Source organism: Salmo salar, chromosome 26 (genome assembly GCF_965601325.2).
Source record: "Salmo salar chromosome 26, fSalSal1, whole genome shotgun sequence".
In the NCBI taxonomy this organism is placed as follows: domain Eukaryota; kingdom Metazoa; phylum Chordata; class Actinopteri; order Salmoniformes; family Salmonidae; genus Salmo; species Salmo salar.
The window spans coordinates 22,167,461-22,188,086 of NC_138316.1; the positions used below are offsets into that span (position 1 = coordinate 22,167,461).

Below are 20,626 nucleotides of genomic sequence, written 5' to 3' on the forward strand. Positions count from 1 at the left end.
GTCCCCTCTCCCATCTGTCCATGTTAGAATGGCCTCTCTTCTCTTCCCTCTTCTCTGAACCACCATCCCCTCTCACACACCATGAAGGGAGAGGTGCTCTGGCATGTGCAATAATCAAGATGGCTCCGGTATAATTGAGCCGTGGGGATGGTGTGTGAATGTTGTGTGTGTGTGTGTGCGTGTATTTGTTTGTGTGTGTGTGTGTGTGTGTGTGTGTGCGTGTGCGTGTGTGTATGAATGCATGAATGTATGTGTGTGTGTGAACACATATGTGTGCAAGTCGGAATGACCAGTGCCACGTGTCTCAACGCCAGTGAGCTAATGTGCTGTGACAAGAGTCTCTTGATGTACAGACATGTGTGTTTCTGATGCTGGTTGGAGCCAACAGAGACACAGTTAGTGTCAGTGTGTAGATAGACAGCCTGGCTGCCAGTCTGTTTCTGCCAACCACTGTCCTTTTCATGCCACATGACGACAACAACAGAGTAAAAACAGAAAAGATATGGTTGGTTAAAACAGAAACAGCCTGGTATTCGTAGTGCTGGAGCGAGTTATGCCATACTGTGCCATGCCTTTTCATATCTGACTGTGGTTGTGTTGTTCTTTACAGACATTAGCATGAGTGGAGAGCTGAAGTCCAGCCGTTCCAGGACCAGCAGCAAGAGACCCAGCAGCAATCCATACGGGTGAGTTTCATATCAGTTTATATACTTTCACATCACTTTAGACTGCTAACCTGCGTGTAACACACACACACACTCTTCTCTCTGTTATGTGTACCCTACAGCAGCACCTCTGTTGCCGTGGCAAATATCCCAGCTGGTGATGGGTTGTGGGTAATGAAATAAGGTTGTTGCTGGGTGTGTTTGCCCCTACTGAGAAATGGGGATAAACCAGAGAAACGCGCGCACACACACGCACACACACACAATATATTTTATACTATATAATAATTTATACCATGGCACTGTGGAATATTAGTTTCTGATTGGCTTGAAGGACATTCTAGAGCGTGCATTATTTCCCTATAAAGCACAGTATATTTGCACGGTTGAATTCAATGGCTTTAGTTCATTCTTATATGTTCTAAGTTTGAGTTGCTTTTGAAAGCAAAGTCGCATTGAAAACATTATTGGTATTGTTGATTTCGATTTTCCTAATAGCAAGCTAGGACTGATGGTTTTGTTGTGACAGAATTTGGGGTGAGCTGTTGTAACTTCTCAAGGAACATTTTCTGTTTTGAACTGTGATGTTGTGCATTTCATAGACTCCTGTTATGTCGACACCCTAACACAAGGCCGTTGTGTTCTGGAACTGTTGCTCTTAGAAAATATCTGTTGTGTAAACAGTATGATTGTATTATGACCTCCCACTATATAAGGGGCATGAAACAATTTATTCTTTCAGTTGTTCCCTGTGAAATCAGAGATAGATCTCCCATGCAGCTGCTTGATTGAAGATATTTCTGTTATACAATTAAATAGCCTCTGCCTTAATCTTTGGATCAAATTTTCCACAACAGTTTAGTTAGCTAAACTGGCAAGTCTGTTTGCTTGGTTACCAAGGCAACTACTGTAGTTATCTAGTAAACTTGCTACCTACTGCAGTGGATGTTGAACACATTTCTACCTGCAAATGAACACATTTTTAGCAGCAAATGTGTTAAACTATAGCCATGGTATAAAAGGGATCATCAACTCAGGGCTCTATGCGTTCTCTGGAAAATAATGCAACTCTGTGGAAGGTCAGTTCCACTCCGCTAACACGTTGTGGACCACACCTTCCACGTCATTCACTATTTTCCATAGAACGCATAGCCCCTCATTGATTATCCCTTACATACTGTATGTTCTATCTGGGCTGTCTTACTCAATGTTTTAATCAATCTGTTGATAACGTGCATGCATGTGATTGGATCTGATTATGGTTAACTGTTAGCCATTGGCTAGGCAGCCCTGCAGCTACACCAGAGTTATGGTAACTGTGCTGAGATAGCTGGAGGAATATATGTCATATCAGGACAGCAACATTATACATTCATGGTCAAATATATTGCCACCCTTTACAATGGAGTGAAATGGAGCAGAATGTTCTGTTTTCTCTTTTTAAAACTGTGTGGTATGTGACCCTAGAGGTTACTATGGTGATGCCAGTATTCCCTGTCCATCCCGGGGAGCTCCAGGGATCACCCCAAGGATGGGAATCACCCTGGTGTATCGTATGTGGTTATAGCAGGAATGTTCCGCCCACACCCTGCCCTTTAGGTGCCTTTAATCTGCATCACACCTCTTTCTGCACCTCTACCACACCCTCTCTCTGTCTGACCTGCCCTGTCCCCTAACCCCTAACCCTAGATTCAAGTCCACATCCCAGTTCAACTCTAGCCTCAACCACAACTCTAACCGTAACCCTAGCTTCATGTCCACATCCTGGTACAACCCTAACCCTCAACCCGCTGTTCCCTCATACCAATGGAACCCCTTTTCTTTCCAAGCCCACCCCCTCCCACACTACCCCAGTCCCCTCCCCCTGCACCTGTCACCCTCACCTCTCTCCAACAGAGTGGTCTCCACTGATGTAGGACATGTAACACACACCTGGGATAACAGACATAGACATGGCTTTGAACACACCAAAGGCACACTTCAGTGATGGAATGTAGAAGAGAGTAAGATAACAGAGAGACACCTGACTTTCAAGAAGGCAGCATTCCCACCATGACACAGCTCATACATGTAGTCCAGTGTGACACTTCAAATAGACATCAAACACCTAGCAGAAATATACACACCTGGTAGTTCAGATATGTAGCAATGGACTTCAAACACCTAGCAACACACCTGACCACACACATCACGTCATATTATAGCTTCTCTCTCTCTCTCTCTCTCTCTCTCTCTCTCTCCTCTCTCTCTCTCTCTCTCTCTCTCTCTCTCTCTCTCTCTCTCTCTCTTCTCTCTTCTCTCTCTGGCTCTCTCTGGCTCTCTGGCTCTCTCTCACACTCTCATCTGTCTCACTGAAGACGGTGCTCTTGGATGACCCTGACAGTGGATGGGTTTTGTCATCGTTTGTTTCCTCCAGGGCTGCAGGCGGTGACAGGGGCTGTGTGGCTCTGCGTGGCCCAGCTGTGGGATGAGGGATGGGGGCACAGTTTCACACTGTTTGGGGCAGAGATACAGCTGCCATTGCACATTCGCTCCAGTGCACTGCTACAAAAGCTCACGTTACTGTTTGTCCTGTACACGGAGACTCAGGTGCTATGAAAAGCCAACAGTCTCTCTCTCTCTCTCTCTCTCTCTCTACACACATACGCTTGTACACACACACACACACACACACACACACACACACACACACACACACACACACACACACACACACACACACACACACACACACACACACACACACACACACACACACACACACACACGCACACATGCACGCACATGTCACACATGCACACACATTCCCATGGCACACAGAGCTGGAAGTTTCAGGCAGCGCAGGGAGAATGTAAGCAGTAAATGATTGTATGAGCAAACAGCTATTCTCTCTAATTGTGCTTTTATGGAACAGCAGATGTTTTAGTAAGTGAGTTTATAAAGGTTGAGGAATGTTGGGAGTCTAATAGGACATCTCTGTAGTTCAGAGCCCTGAATCACTAGGATGAAACAACTGCCCAGGGGAGTGAAGACTAAGTACACTCAAAATGCATCCTTATGTTTTGCATAGAGCCACAAATATTGCTTATTACCTCTCCCTACTGGAAATTCACAAAATGAGCACATTGCATTTGCCATTCTAACATGTTCCATGGCATGTAAAATGACTTGATAATCTGTTTCCAATACATTTGTAACGTATTTAGGAACCAAAAATTCTCCAAACTATAGCTTTACATGTGTTTGTGAAAGCAAAGACGAGTGGAATCAATTTGTATTACAATCACATTTGTTATTGTGTAATTATTGTATATGCTATACGTTTTAACATGAACATTTACAGTAATAATTCCCTGCCTTTTCATCTGAGCCCATAGGGAGTCACTGCAACTCTAAACCCTCAACACTCATCGGCACTGTTCTGTGGCCATGTAAGCATTCACTTGTAAATATGAAGGTCCAGCTTGGACCCTGGAATTACACCGGTCATTACTGTCCACTCCATTTTCCCTCAGTGGAGAGAATGAGAGGAGGCAGGAGATGAGGGCCTGATTGAACACAGGGCAGTGTGTGCTAGGCATCTGGTCTTGTGTATTTTCACTCTGCTCTCCCTCTATGTGCTCCATTCCTCTAATGTGGTATCATCTGTTTTCATTACTGGGGGGGGGGGCCTGGCGATTGGATGGGGAGTAATAATAGATCAGATCCATCTGTCACAGGCTTAGAAAGGGAAAGGGGGTCAGGGGGGTGGGCGCAAGGCTGGAATAGGGGCATGAACTATCTGCAGCTGCTGGGGCCAATGGCACGCACCACACTTCACTGCCCTATTAGACTGTCTGGTTAGGGCCAGCCAGCCACCGGGGCACGGGGTGGGAGGATGCTATGGAGGATTAGCGAGTGTGTTATTTGGGATGAGGGTGGTCACTCTTGGCAAAAAAAGTGCTGTAGAGCGGGCAGAGGAGGGTAGGGGTGGGGTGCGTATAATATAATATCTAGTGTGGTATTTGGGAGGTGAGGGTGGTCACTCCTGGGATGAGAGAGAGAATAAACCTTTAGTGTAATGAGATGTCACATAGCTCTGGGTCCTGTTACTGTTCAGCCCAGGCCGGGTGTCCAGGTTACAGTCTGATTAATAGAGTGGTGACAGGCTCTTATAGAGGCACCCAGGTGTGGAGGCTCCATCTCCATGCAGGGACTCTGGCTGCATGGGCAACCCAGCCAAGGGCACACGCACTGGGCTACGGCCATGACCTCAGCCCCCTTCCCTGGTGGTCTACAAGCCAGGGGTGTAAGGTTAGCCTCTGGGATTTGTTGGCTCACTTCTTCTCTCCCTGTGCTTGTCTAGATAAAGTATGGTCCTGACTGCTAACAGGGCCAGGTCAATAGGTAAATGAGGCCTCTGTGAGGTCAGACAAGTAAACCATAAAAGGTGACCCAAACATTATATACTCCACTGCTCAAACACTCATCTTCCTCCTCCTCTGTTCCATAAATGCAGCCTTCCTGCTGTACAGTGTTCCACATCCTTAGGCTGAGGGTAAAGGTCAGTTCTGTCTACAGTAACAGTCCCAGTCAGTGTTGTGGGCTCCAGAGGTGGTGTGAAGATAAGGTAAGGGTCCAGATAGAGATAAGGTAAGGGTCTAGATAGAGATAAGGTCAGGGTCTAGATAGAGATAAGGTCAGGGTCTAGATAGAGATAAGGTCAGGGTCTAGATGGAGATAAGGTCAGGGTCTAGATGGAGATAAGGTAAGGGTCTAGATAGAGATAAGGTCAGGGTCTAGATGGAGATAAGGTCAGGGTCTAGATAGAGATAAGGTCAGGGTCTAGATGGAGATAAGGTCAGCGATAAGGTTGGGTGGCAGGTATCTAGCAGTTAGAGAGTTGGGCCAGTAACCTAAAGGTTGCTAGATCGAATCCCCGAGCTGACTAGGTAAAAATATGTTGTTCTGCCCCTGAACGAGGCAGTTAACCCACTGTTCATAGGCCGTCATTGTAAATAAGAATTTGTTCTTAACTGACTTTCCTAGTTAAATAAAGGTTAAACTAAAAAAGTTAAATGTTAAAAAAGATAGAGATAAGGTCAGGGTCTAGATAGAGATAAGGTCTGGGTCTAGTTAGAGATAAGGTCACGGTCTAGTTAGAGATAAGGTCAGGGACTAGTTAGAGGTAAGGTCAGGGTCTAGTTAGAGATAAGGTCAGGGTCTAGTTAGAAATAAGGTCTAGTTAGAGATAAGGTCAGGGTCCAGATAGAGATAAGGTCAGGGTCCAGATAGAGATAAGGTCAGGGTCCAGATAGAGATAAGGTCAGGGTCTAGATAGAGATAAGGTCAGGGTCTAGTTAGAGATAAGGTCAGGGTCCAGTTAGAGATAAGGTCAGGGTCTAGATGGAGATAAGGTCAGGGTCCAGATAGAGATAAGGTCAGGGTCCAGATAGAGATAAGGTCAGGGTCCAGATAGAGATAAGGTCAGGGTCTAGATAGAGATAAGGTCAGGGTCTAGTTAGAGATAAGGTCAGGGTCTAGTTAGAGATAAGGTCAGGGTCCAGATAGAGATAAGGTCAGGGTCCAGATAGAGATAAGGTCAGGGTCCAGATAGAGATAAGGTCAGGGTCTAGTTAGAGATAAGGTCAGGGTCCAGATAGAGATAAGGTCAGGGTCTAGTTAGAGATAAGGTCAGGGTCTAGTTAGAGATAAGGTCAGGGTCCAGATAGAGATAAGGTCAGGGTCCAGATAGAGATAAGGTCAGGGTCCAGATAGAGATAAGGTCAGGGTCTAGATAGAGATAAGGTCAGGGTCTAGATAGAGATACGGTCAGGGTCTAGTTAGAGATAAGGTCAGGGTCTAGTTAGAGATAAGGTCAGGGTCTAGTTAGAGAAGATAAGGTCAGGGTCTAGTTGGAGATAAGGCCAGGGTCTATATAGAGATAAGGTCGGGGTCTAGTTAGAGATAAGGTCGGGGTCTAGTTAGAGCTAAGGTCAGGGTCTAGTTAGAGATTAGGTCAGGGTCTCGTTAGAGAAGATAAGGTCAGGGTCTAGTTAGAGAAGATAAGGTCAGGGTCTAGTTGGAGATAAGGCCAGGGTCTATATAGAGATAAGGTCGGGGTCTAGTTAGAGATAAGGTCGGGGTCTAGTTGGAGATAAGGTCAGGGTCTAGTTGGAGATAAGGCCAGGGTCTATATTGAGATAAGGTCAGGGTCTAGTTGGAGATAAGGTCAGGGTCTAGATAGAGATAAGGTCAGGGTCTAGTTGGAGATAAGGCCAGGGTCTAGTTAGAGATAAGGCCAGGGTCTATATTGAGATAAGGTCGGGGTCTAGTTGGAGATAAGGTCAGGGTCTAGTTGGAGATAAGGTCAGGGTCTATATAGAGATAAGGTCGGGGTCTAGTTGGAAATAAGGTCAGGGTCTAGTTTGAGATAAGGTCAGGGTAGAGATAGATAGAGATAGAGGAAGTAGGTTTCCATGTGGTAATAACACTGGTCACTGGGCCAGAGAGGAGAGACAGAAGTAAAGGGACGGATGGGGTGAATGGATGGTGGGGTGGTAGGATGCAGAGATGGATGGGATGTATTGGTGGAGGGATGGAGGAGTGGATATGGGGTGAAGGGATGGAGGGATAAAGAGATGGAGATGGGTCTGCCCTGGGCCTGATGACTAGAATCGGCTTCCTATTTCGCAACAAAGCATCCTTCAATCATGCTGCCAAACATACCCTCATAAAACTGACTATCCCACCGATCCTTGACTTCGGCGATGTCACTTACAAAATGGCCTCCAACACTCTACTCAGCAAATTGGATGCAGTCTATCACAGTGCCATCCTTTTTTGTCACCAAAGCCCCATATACTACCCACCACTGCGACCTGTATGCTCTCGTTGGCTGGTCCTCGCTACATATTCGTCACCAAACCCACTGGCTCCAGGTCATCTATAAGTCTTTGCTATGTAAAGCTCTGCCTTATCTCAGCTCACTGGTCACCATAGCAACACCCACCTGTAGCACTTGCTCCAGCAGGTATATTTCACTGGTCACCCCCAAAGCCAACACCTACTTTCCTTCCAGTTCTCTGCTGCCAATGGCTGGAACGAATTGCAAAAATCACTGAAGTTGGAGACTTATATCTCGCTCACTAACTTTAAGCGTCTGCTGTCAGAGCAGCTTACTGTACACAGCCCATCTGTAAATAGCCCATCCAACCAACTACCTACCGCATCCCATATTGGTTTTTGTTTTTCTGCTCTTTTGCACACCAGTATTTCCACTTGCACATCCTCATCTGCACATCTATCACTCCAGTGTTAATTGCTAAATTGTAATTACTTCGCCACTATGGCCTATTTATTGCCTTACCTTCTTACTTCATTTGCACACACTGTATACAGATTTTTCTATTGTGTTACTGACTGTACATTTGTTTATTCCATGTGTAACTCTGTGTTGTGGTTTTGACGCACTACTTTGCTTTATCTTGGCCAGGTCGCAGTTGTAAATGAGAACTTGTTCTCTACTGGCCTACCTGGTTAAATAAAGTTCAGAATCCATTGGGGGTGACACAGGCTAGGAGGTTGGCTGACCATGGTCACTTAGCTGGGGAGAATGGAACTGGCCTATGCTATGTGTGTGTGTGGTTGTGTGTTTGTGAGGCCAGGGGGGTATCCATTCGTATTCTCTGTGGTCTGTGTGTGTGTACATTACCAAGCCAGATGAGTTATCTGTGGTGGCCTGAGGCTTATCACTCCACAGGAGCTGGCCCTGAGCTAATGGAGTCATTCCTACCCCTACTGCTCCCCAGTCTGCCTGACACACACACACCACACACACACACACACACACACACACACACCACACACACACACACACAAACCCCAGAAGATGGAGAGGGGGGAGAGGAGAGAAAGGGGAGAGGAGAGGTAGAGAGTTAGAGTATGTGAAGGGGGAGATGGAAATGAGAGATTCTACTGTCATGAGAGAGAGAGAGAGAGAGATGAGAGAGAGAGAGAGAGAGAGAGATGAGATGAGAGGGAAGAGCAATGTAGGAAAGGACCTAGAGTGATAGAGGATGAGAAAAAGATAGAGCAGAAGGGAGGAAGAGAGGGATGGGGAGAAAGGGGGGAGTGTGAGGGGAGGTAAAGAAAGCAAGTAAGGGAGAGAGAGCTGTGTGCCGTTTGCCCCCTGGCGTGAACAATCCATCTCAAATTGATCTCCCAGCTCGGCCCAGCAGGGCATTCCAAATCAATCTCAAATTGATCTCTGTGCCAGAGGTCTGGAAAACTAGCAGCGGAGCTTATCAGAAATATAGTGGTGCTGGGAGGATCTGACAGAGAAACTTATCACACTGCACAATGGGAAATGGGCTCCGAAGCCCCAGGGCGGCAAGGGGACCCAACCAGCTCCCTGCTACACACACACACACACACACACACACACACACACACACACACACACACACACACACACACACACACACACACACCACACACACACACACACACACACACACACTACACTGCATGCACACACACAAACACTTAATTCAACGCGAGCGCACACACACATGATACACGTTGCCAAATGTTTCTTCATACATACAGATGTATATCTTGCCCTCAAATACAAACGCAAACACACACACACAGTACACTACACACTATAACCCAAAAACACAGACCCCAGGTGAAACAGACACAGAATCTCTCTCACGCACATTCCCTTTCCAACTCCACAAACAAACAGGCACATACACGACCCTGTCATCTGTACACAACCCTGTCATCTGTACACAACCAAAGACTACGTCCTGAAAAGTTAGCAGGAGCGCTACATATGAATGCATGATGAGTCAGACAGGTGTGATTTGTGACCTGCGGGTCTTAGTGTTGCTCTGAGAGAGGCCCGGGGTGGATGATCAATACAGCCATGCATTTAAACAGAGAATCAGGTCCCAGGGAAAACCTGCTCCTCTCTCTCTCTCTCTCTCTGTCTCTGTCTCTCTCTCTGTCTCTGTCTCTGTCTCTGTCTCTGTCTCTGTCTCTGTCTCTCAGCATAAAACACATAAATAAACACTGACTTTCAGAACATCCCGCAAGACTGGGGAAACATGGCCAGGTGCTTCTATTGTAGTCTAACATGGAATATCAAGGGAAGGCATTGCACATAAAAGCCTGAACATAAATACGTTCATACATCTCTCTCATTCATCGTTATGTCAAGGATAAGAAAAGGAGAGAAAAGACACAGTCTAACCTTCCTGGGTTATAACAGCTTCAGGAGACTACTTCAGCTCCTGTTGGAACACTGTGGCTTCAGCACCAGAGGAGGCTGCTGGGAGGAGCAAGAGCTTGTTTTGTCTTTGTTGTCCGATGTGTTTAGGTCACCAGAGTGGAGCTGACATGCTTTTTAAGAGTGCATGATCAGAAACGATAACACACTGAAAATAATGCCCAGTTCAATCCAGTGACGGACGGACAGAGGGAGAGAGTGATGGAGGAATTGAGTAAAAGGGCAATAGAGGGAGGGAGAGAGTGAGACAGAGGGAGTTTGAGTGTGTCAGCGTTTAAGTGGCCTGTCCTGTAAAAGCTCCCAGTCAGCACTGTGGGGTAATGGGGGTGAATGTATGTGTGTGTGTTGTTGTGTGGGCCAGTGACCCCATCAGAGATGCGTGTACCCAGGACTACAGTACTGACACCATTGAAAAAATCGAACCCTACACGCTCGCTCACACACACACACACACACACACACACACATACACTGACGCACGCACACACACACACACAAACTCACACACACATACACTGACGCACGCACGCACGCACGCACACACACACACACACACACACACACACACACACACACCCTGTCTTCTCAAAGCCCCCCCCCCCCCCCCCCCGCTCCCCTGTTTCACACTCCATTTATTCCCAATCACAGACCTGAGGTGCGTACCAATGAACACATAAATGTCATTCAGACAACACACACGCACACACACGCACACACACACACGCACACACACACACTATGCACACTATCTGTATACCACTTGTACCCCCGCAAAAACCCAAACACACACACTCATACACTCATATTTCTTCACAGTGCATTTCCATATACAAAGGAAGAGCTACAGTAGGGCTGGGCCATATCTGTGCTTTTAGTTCTGCTGCATTAGCCCTGAGACACTGTGCAGCTCTCTGTTTATGGCTGTTATTTGTTATCTGGCTCTGATAGCAGCAGGCCTCCTTGCTCCTCTCTGTATTCAACAGCAGCTCTGTCTTTAAACCCACCCACCCCCTTCTCTCTGTCGCTTTTTAGTGTGTGTGTGTGTGTGTGTGTGTGTGTGTGTGTGGTGTGTGTGTGTGTGTGTGTGTGTGTGTGTGTGTGTGTGTGTGTGTGTGTGTGTGTGTGTGTGTGTGTGTGTGAGGGAGGGAGGGGGTCAGTAAGTTTTGGGGAGCTCTTGGCCCAGGTGGAAGTCTCCTCCTGTGAGGATCTCAGACTGCAGTGTGGGGTCGACTCAGCAAATGTCATACCTGTCAATCACAGCTAAACCCCTGACAGCTTTCCTGAGGTTGCTCTGATTGACAGCTTATTATTTGCCCTAGATTTTTTTCCCCCCTTTTTCTCCTCTACTGTTGAGCTGATGCTTTACTGTCCTTCTTAAAGGGTCAGGAACTGAAGGAGCCGGGGCTGGTTTCTGTCTTAAAGAGGATGTGTCCTGTGTAGAGGGGTTCACAGATGGGCTCTCACCCTCAGTAGTTCACAGTTTTCATTCTGTGTGTGGTTAGTAAGTCAAGTTAGGAAGAGTTTTTTACTTTTCAAGTAGTGCTTTCATATTTTTGACTTGTAGTTCACTGTGACAGATTTGGGCATGGTCATAGACTAGGGTTGCTAGATCATTTGAGAACAATTTAGAGGGACATGAAAGAGCTAAACTCTCCTTTACCTGGTTATGGCATATTAAAAGATGGCAGTTTCTGACAACCTTTTAATTGAGCGTTTTTACTTTTACAGTGACATTTTAAGGTATCTCTAACAGAGAACATCCTGATCTCCCTGAACAGTATCCTCTCCTAGAGACAGAGATGTGGTGGCGGGGGGAAGGACACACACACACACACACACACACACACACACACACACACACACACACACACACACACACACACACACACACACACACACACACACACACACACACACACACACACACACACACACATACACATACACACTACATACACCCTCCACTGCCGCCCCCACTGTCACTCGTCACCTTACTACTCTCTAATGCTCCTAATTAACACTAACCATCCTAATGAATGCTTTTCATCTTTGAAATGTCCAATTACTGTTCTGTCCCTTGTTCCTGGGCTCAGACAGACCATAAAGGGACAAAGCTCTGACTGGGACTGAGACTGGAGAGGAGGCTCACACACACACTCATAATCTTCGCTGAAAATGATGAGGGTCATGTGTCACCATGGTTACAGCGAGGTCATACTATACCTGATTATTAAAAGTCAGTTGAATGTATGATGCTTTTGGACTGAGAAAGTGGTGGTTTGGAGAGAGAGGTGGCTGGGTGGATGGGTGGCGGGGGTGGGCGGGTTCTTGGGAACAAAGACCTTTAGGATGCCATCTGAGGTACATTGTTTAGGACAGGCAAGCAGTCAGAAATGTTGTAGATTGTGCTCCTCTTCCACACATAGGGGGTGTTTTAGTGAGATGAATCTGGGGCTTTATCATTGTCAAATACAGTAATCATTTTACTTTCTCTCTCAGTGGAAGAGGGTACCGAAGCTCTGAGTGGCCAAAAAGCTCTCCTTCTTTGAATAAAGACGTCAACAATGAGACAAAAACGGGTCCTTCATTCTCTCTCTAGATTTAACCCACTTCTGTGGCAATGAGCAAACCATATTGGATTCTTTGCCAAAGTTAGATGAAAGTTAGCTCAAAGTTAGCCTGAGGACGTTGTGGGTTCTGTCTGCAGATGTCCAGCTGGTCTCTAGCCATGCAGTCCCATCCCACACCAAACGGCCCTCCGCCTCCAGAAAGATGAATCTAGTCTGTGAAAAACGAAAAGAGGAATGTCTCTGATACAAACACACACACACACATGCCTTAAGATGTACTTCCTTTGTTGCGAGTGTTTAGAGTAAAGCACCCTCTTGTTTGCAGCCTCCTGTCGTCCTCTCCTGTTTCACAAAGAGATTAGTTCAATCTATCATTGAATCTGATTACCTGTAATCTGATTACCTGCCTTTTCCACCAGGAAAAGGCAGGATGGTATGTATATACCCCCCTCTCTCTCTCTCTCTCTCTCTCTCTCTCTCTCTCTCTCTCTCTTTCTCTTCCTCTCTCTCTCTTTCTCTCTGTCTCCCTGTCTCTCTCTCTCTCTCTCTCTCTGCCAGGAGCCTAAGTGAGTAATTATAATAATAGCGTTTGGTTGGTAATCACAGTAAACACCTGTAACCTGGGCTGATTTGAAAGGCAAATGAATGCTAATCTGTTGTTTAACCAGCCAGAGCTGTTGTTGCCCAGAATTCGTTCTCTCTCTCTAAAATATACTTTCATACACTGGACCACACTACTGCTTTGATACACACACGATTGAGGGAGTCATTTGGACCTCTTGTTCCCTCTTCTTCTCTCCTTTTGATTTAATTGTTTCTCTCTTATCTTATGTCCTCCTCTCTTCCTCATCTCCTGTTTTCTTTTTCGATTCCCTCCTTCTCTTAATATTTTACCTCTGTAAACATAATTTGTTACATTGATATCTCACAAATCATATTTTATTCTAATACGATTGCTCAGAGAAATAGATTTTGTTTAAAAAGTAATATGTTTTCAAAATTATTGGCACCCCTGTTTCCAATACCTTTCAATACCTCACCTTGCGGGGATAACGATACTGTTGAATGAGATTGGAGAACACATTGGGAGGGATCTTAGACCCCCATTCCTCCATACAGAATCTTTCCAAATCCTTGAAATCCTCCGTCTGCACTTATGGACTGCCAGTTCAAACCACAGGTTTTCAATGGGGTTCAAGTCCGGAGACTGAGATGGCCATTGTAAAATGTTGATTTTACTTGGTAAAGTTCATGATGCCATTGACCTTAAGAAGGGCCCCAGGACCATTACATTTACATTTAAGTCATTTAGCAGACGCGACTTACAAATTGGTGGAACAACCACTTTACAATAGTGCATCTAAATCTTTTAAGGGGGGGGGGGGGGGGGGGGGGTTATCCTATCCCAGGTATTCCTTAAAGAGGTGGGGTTTCAGTGGAAGCAAAATAGCCCCATAACATCAAAGATCCACCAGCATATTTTACAGTAGGTACTGGTGTGCATGGCCAAAGAGATGTATTTTCATGTCATCTGACCATAGCACCGGTTTCAAGTGCCAATCCCGTTTAGCAAACTCCAGGCGTTTACATTTGTTTGATTACATGAAAATAGAGGTCTTTGTCCACGCACACCAGTGGTGGGTTTTACGTGGAATAAGGATGCATAAGCAGTAACAGTCCTGCTCCCTCACAACACAGTAGAGCACAGCAGTGAGAGGGGAGTGACTGGTGAGATAGCAGCAGGTGAATGTCAGAGGAGCAGGTGGCAGGGGCTCCCACTGTGGGAAAAGGATAGGGCCCCCCACTGTTGACCATCAATACTCAGACAGAGAGTGGACAGTCTGACTCTCTGCACAAACACAAACCCACACCACACTGGCTGGTCCCTCTCAGTTGGTTTGTCAGCTCATTCTCAGGAAACAGCAATAACCCCCCAGGGAGAGGTGTGTGTGTCATGCGTGTGTGCTTGTTTGCGCATGTGCGTGTGCGTGCGTGTGTGTAGGTGCGTCATGTGTCCATGTGTTTGTGCTTGCATACAGTGAGGGAAAAAAGTATTTGATCCCCTGCTGATTTTGTACGTTTGCCCACTGACAAAGAAAGGATCAGTCTATAATTTTAATGGTAGGTTTATTTGAACAGTGAGAGACAGAATAACAACAAAAATATCCAGAAAAACGCATGTCAAAAATGTTATAAATTGATTTGCATTTTAATGAGGGAAATAAGTATTTGACCCCCTCTCAATCAGAAAGATTTCTGGCTCCCAGGTGTCTTTTATACAGGTAACGAGCTGAGATTAGGAACACACTCTTAAAGGGAGTGCTCCTAACCGCAGCTTGTTACCTGTAAAAAAGATACCTGTCCACAGAAGCAATCAATCAATCAGATTCCAAACTCTCCACCATGGCCAAGACCAAAGAGCTCTCCAAGGATGTCAGGGACAAGATTGTAGACCTACACAAGGATGGAATGGGCTACAAGACCATCGCCAAGCAGCTTGGTGAGAAGGTGACAACATTTGGTGGGATTATTCGCAAATGGAAGAAACACAAAAGAACTGTCAATATCCCTCGGCCTGGGGCTCCATGCAAGATCTCACCTCGTGGAGTTGCAATGATCATGAGAACGGTGAGGAATCAGCCCAGAACTACACGGGAGGATCTTGTCAATGATCTCAAGGCAGCTGGGACCATAGTCACCAAGAAAACAATTGGTAACACACTCCTGCAGCACCCGCAAGGTCCCCCTGCTCAAGAATACATATACAGGCCCGTCTGAAGTCTGCCAATGAACATCTGAATGACTCAGAGGACAACTGGTGAAAGAGTTGTGGTCAGATGAGACCAAAATGGAGCTCTTTGACATCAACTCAACTCGCCGTGTTTGGAGGAGGAGGAATGCTGCCTATGACCCCAAGAACACCATCTCCACCGTCAAACATGGAGGTGGAAACATTATGCTTTGGGGGTATTTTTCTGCTAAGGGGACAGGACAACTTCACCGCATCAAAGGGACGATGGACGGGGCCATGTACCGTCAAATCTTGGGTGAGAACCTCCTTCCCTCAGCCAGGGCATTGAAAATGGGTCGTGGATGGGTATTCCAACATGACAATGACCCAAAACACACGGCCAAGGCAACAAAGGAGTGCCTCAAGAAGAAGCACATTAAGGTCCTGGAGTGGCCTTGCCAGTCTCCAGACCTTAATCCCATAGAAAATCTGTGGAGGGAGCTAAAGGTTCGAGTTGCGAAACGTCAGCCTCGAAACCTTAATGACTTGGAGAAGATCTGCAAAGAGGAGTGGGACAAAATCCCTCCTGAGATGTGTGCAAACCTGGTGCCCAACTACAAGAAACGTCTGACCTCTGTGATTGCCAACAAGGGTTTTGCCACCAAGTACTAAGTCATGTTTTGCAGCAGGGTCAAATACTTATTTCCCTCATTAAAATGCAAATCATTTTATAACATTTTTGACATGCGTTTTTCTGGATTTTTTTGTTGTTATTCTGTCTCTCACTGTTCAAATAAACCTACCATAAAAATTATAGACTGATCATGTCTTTGTAAGTGGGCAAACGTACAAAATCAGCAGGGGATCAAATACTTTTTTCCCTCACTGTACCTGCATTCTATATTCAAGACCCAAACCCTCCAGACAAACTCCAACTCCTCAACCTCCTATCCTAAACTATTTTCTTTGTCCCTCTGTGTTCTGTCTGTCTTTCTGCTCCAGTCTCCTGTGTTCCAGTGCACAGCTGAGTCTGCCCTATCTGTGCTGCTCCAGGCCCAGCGTTTACTCTAGCTCCAATGCCTTATCAATGCAGCACACTCCCATTCCTCTCTACCAACCTCTTTAACTTCTCTTTTAGTTGTGCTCTTCTAGTCAAACTGTGAAGGGGCATCAGTCAGGCCTACTCAGTACAGAGGAGCAGACAGGGTGCCTGGAGGTTTTATTTCATTCACTCAGTCTGGCTCTGAGTAGCTAATGATGAATACTGCATTTATCCTGACTTAATACATCACTTGCCTCTTGTGGTGCACTCGCTTACTCTCTCAGGGACAAATCATCTCGCCAGATCCATATTTGTGTTTCAGACTTTTGCATCAATCATGCACTGATGTAACAGGGAGATTTGCACCATGTACTAGAAGATGCTGCTGTGATCGTCCAGAGCCTATGTTCAGCAGCCAGACCACCCTGTGTCCCTCTGCTGCTGACCAGTGGGCCAGTCAGTAATGGATGTTGAGCACTAGATTACATGGCTCCCAAGTGGCGCAGCGGTCCAAGGCACTGCATCTCAGTGCTAGAGGCGTCATTACAGACCCTGGTTCGATTCCAGGCTGTATCACAACCAGCCGTGATTGGGAGACCCATAGGGCGTTGCACAATTGGTCCAGCGTCATCCGGGTTAGGGTTTGGCCGGGGTAGACCGTCATTGTAAATAAGAATTTGTTCTTAACTGACTTGCCTTATTAAATAAAGGTTAAATAAATAAAAAATAAAACATTGTGGTGTGTTATTGATTAGGCTCTGTAGATGAGGTACCATTTTATTTTATTTCACCTTTATTTAACCAGGTAGGCAAGTTGAGAACAAGTTGTCATTTACAATTGTGACCTGGCCAAGATAAAGCAAGCAGTTTGACACATACAACAACACAGAGTTACACATGGAGTAAAACAAACACACAGTCAATAATATAGTAGAAAAATAAGTCTATATACAAAGTGAGCAAATGAGGTGAGATAAGGGAGGTAAAGGCAAAAAAGGCCATGGTGGCGAAATAAATACAATATAGCAAGTAAAACACTGGAATGGTAGATTTGTAGTGGAAGTGCAATATAGAAATAGAAATAATGGGGTGCAAAGGAGCAAAATAAATAAATAAATACAGTAGGGGAAGAGGGAGTTGTTTGGGCTAAATTATAGATGGGCTATGTACAGGTGCAGTAATCTGTGAGCTGCTCTGACAGCTGGTGCTTAAAGCTAGTGAGGGAGATAAGTGTTTCCAGTTTCAGAGATTTTTGCAGTTCGTTCCAGTCATTGGCAGTAGAGAACTGGAAGGAGAGGCGGCTGAAGGAGGAATTGGCTTTGGGGGTGACCAGAGAGATATACCTGCTGGAGCACGTGCTACAGGTGGGTGCTGCTATGGTGACCAGCGAGCTGAGATAAGGCAGAGCTTTACATAGCAGGGTCTTGTAGATGACCTGGAGCCAGTGGGTTTGGCGACGAGTATGAAGCGAGGGCCAGCCAACGAGAGCATACAGGTCGCAGTGGTGGGTAGTATATGGGGCTTTGGTGACAAAACAGATGGCACTGTGATAGACTGCATCCAATTTATTGAGTAGGGTATTGGAGGCTATTTTGTAAATGACATCGCAGAAGTCGAGGATCGGTAGGATGGTCAGTTTTACGAGGGTATGTTTGGCAGCATGAGTGAAAGATGCTTTGTTGCGAATAGGAAGCCAATTCTAGATTTAACTTTGGATTGGAGATGTTTGATGTGAGTCTGAAAGGAGAGTTTACAGTCTAACCAGACAACTAGGTATTTGTAGTTGTCTACATACTCTAAGTCAGAACCGTCTAGAGTAGTGATGCTGGATGGGTGGGCAGGTGCAGGCAGCGATCGGTTGAAGAGCATGCATTTAGTTTTACTTGTATTTAAGAGCAGTTGGAGGCCACGGAAGGAGAGTTGTATGGCATTGAAGCTCGTCTGGAGGGTAGTTAACACAGTGTCCAAAGAAGGGCCAGAAGTATACAGAATGGTGTCGTCTGAATTAAGAGATTAAGATAAAACTGTCCAGTTTGAGTGTTTGTTGCAGCTCGTTCCAGTCGCTAGCTGCAGCGAACTGAAAAGAGGAGCGACCCAGGGATATGTGTGCTTTGGGGACCTTTAACAGAATGTGACTGGCAGAACGGGTGTTGTACTGTATGTGGAGGATGAGGGCTGCAGTAGATATCTCCGATAGGGGGAAGTGAGGCCTAAGAGGGTTTTATAAATAAGCATCAACCAGTGGCTCTTGCGACGGGTATACAGAGATGACCAGTTTACAGAGGAGTATAGAGTGCAGTGATGTGTCCTATAAGGAGCATTGGTGGCAAATCTGATGGCCCGAATGGTAATGAACATCTAGCCGCTCGAGACCACCCTTACCTGCTGATCTATAAATTATGTCTCTGTAATCTAGCATGGGTAGGATTGTCATCTGAATCAGTGAACATAAATGTCCCCTCTTTAGGAAATAATGAGATATTTATTTCAATGAAGGATGAAATAGAATGAAGGATGAAATGGGTAAAAGGAGATGGAACTAAACATGCTGCTGGAGAAAGGCTGGTATGTTATGTGAACTAAACGGCAGAGCAGGCCACATTATGCAGAAAGAAAGAAAGAAAGAAAGAAAGAAAGAAAGAAAGAAAGAAAGAAAGAAAGAAAGAAAGAAAGAAAGAAAGAAGAAAGAAAGAAAGAAAGAAAGAAAGAAAGAAGAAAGAGAAACGAAATACTGAAAATGAAATACTGTTAGCTACAGGTCAGTGTGACCCAGATATAGGTGGAGAGAGGCATGGGTGTAGGAGGGAGAGTGGAGGAGGGAGAGGGCAGTGAGGCAAGGGATTTCAGACCAGCCTGTTCTCCTAAAACAGCACACACTCTGGGGAGATCCTCCGGACAGGGCTAATCTTCACTCTCCCTCATTCAATCACTCTCTCTCTCCAGCACTCATCTTCTCTGGTCTTCTCTCCTTTACTCTCTCTCACCCCTCCCCCCTCCACACGCACACACACGCCACACACACACACACACACACACACACACACACACACACACACACACACACACACACACACACACACACACACACACACACACACACACACACACACACACACACATTTTCCCACCATGTTGAGAAGAACAGTCAGAGACACAGCACGTCTACAATTCTAGACATTAGGTCCTGAGAGAGACATAACCTTAAATCTTTCAATCTCTCGTCTGAGCCACTCCCAGTGAGAGGCAATACTTAAACAAACAGCTATCAGCGTCATGCATAATCAATGGCCCCTTACACTAAGTCTGAATTTGTCCTGCTAGGTGACCTAAACTGGAACATGCTTAAACCACCTGAAGTCCTAAAGCAATGGGACTCCATAAATCTTTCTCACATTATTACCAATCCCACCAGGTATGACTCCAAACAACCAGAAAAGGCTACTCTCCTCGATGTTATCCTCACAAATAATCCTGATAGGTATTAGTCTGGTGTTTTCTGTAATGACCTTAGTGATCACTGTGTGTTCGTAATGGCTGCTCAGTGAAATGACCTGTCCTGATTTGTCATAGACGCTGGCTAAAATGTTTTAATGAGCAAGCCTTCCTTCATGAACTGGCCTCTGTAAAATGGTATAGAATCAGCTTGATCCCCTCTGTCAAAGACGCTTGGACCTTCTTTTTTTAATATTTTCAGTGGTATTGTTAACAAACACGCACCCATAAAGAAAATGAGAATTAATAGACCATGATCGTGCAGAGTTACCCCACCTCAAGAATTGCACTTGGTGAAAGGCTCAGCACACGCATACTCAGGTTGACTGGCTATCGTTCAGGCAAATGAGAAATAAGTGCACTCAGGCTATCTGAAGTTAGTTACTTTAAGGAGCAGTTCTCGCTCTGTGGGTTTAACCCCAAGAAGTTTTGGAAAACGGTTAAAGACCTGGAAAATAAACCCTCCTCCTCCTCACAGCTGCCCATGTCCCTTAATGTTGGTGATGTGGTTGTTACTGACAAGAAGCACATGTCTGAGCTCTATAATCACCACTTCATTAAGACAGGATTCCCATTTGACTTAGCCATGCCTCCCTGCCCATCCAACATTTCCTCATCTCCCACCCCATCTAATGTGACTATCCTCGATGCTTCTCCCTATTTTTCCCCTGCCCCGCTACAAAGTTTCTAACTGCAGATAGTCACTGAGTCCGAGGTGCTGAAGGAGCTCCTTAAACTTGACCCGAAAGAACCATCTGGGTCAGATGGTTTAGACCATTTCTTCTTTAATGTTGCTGCCCCTATCATCGCCAAGCCTATCTCCAACCTTTTAACCTGTATCTCCTTTCT

At 45.7% G+C, this 20,626-nt stretch overlaps 1 protein-coding gene across 2 annotated transcripts in view; it reads left to right on the plus strand.

Annotated features, from left to right (window-relative positions):
• The window catches only part of LOC106587383 (uncharacterized), an 86,668-nt gene that overhangs the window by 29,272 nt on the left and 36,770 nt on the right, over positions 1 to 20,626 (plus strand). For both annotated transcript variants that reach the window (XM_014175736.3, XM_014175737.3), the window contains exon 2: positions 611 to 686. In XM_014175736.3, the coding sequence (XP_014031211.1) occupies positions 611 to 686 (76 nt within the window). The remainder of the gene's footprint in view (positions 1 to 610; positions 687 to 20,626) is intronic.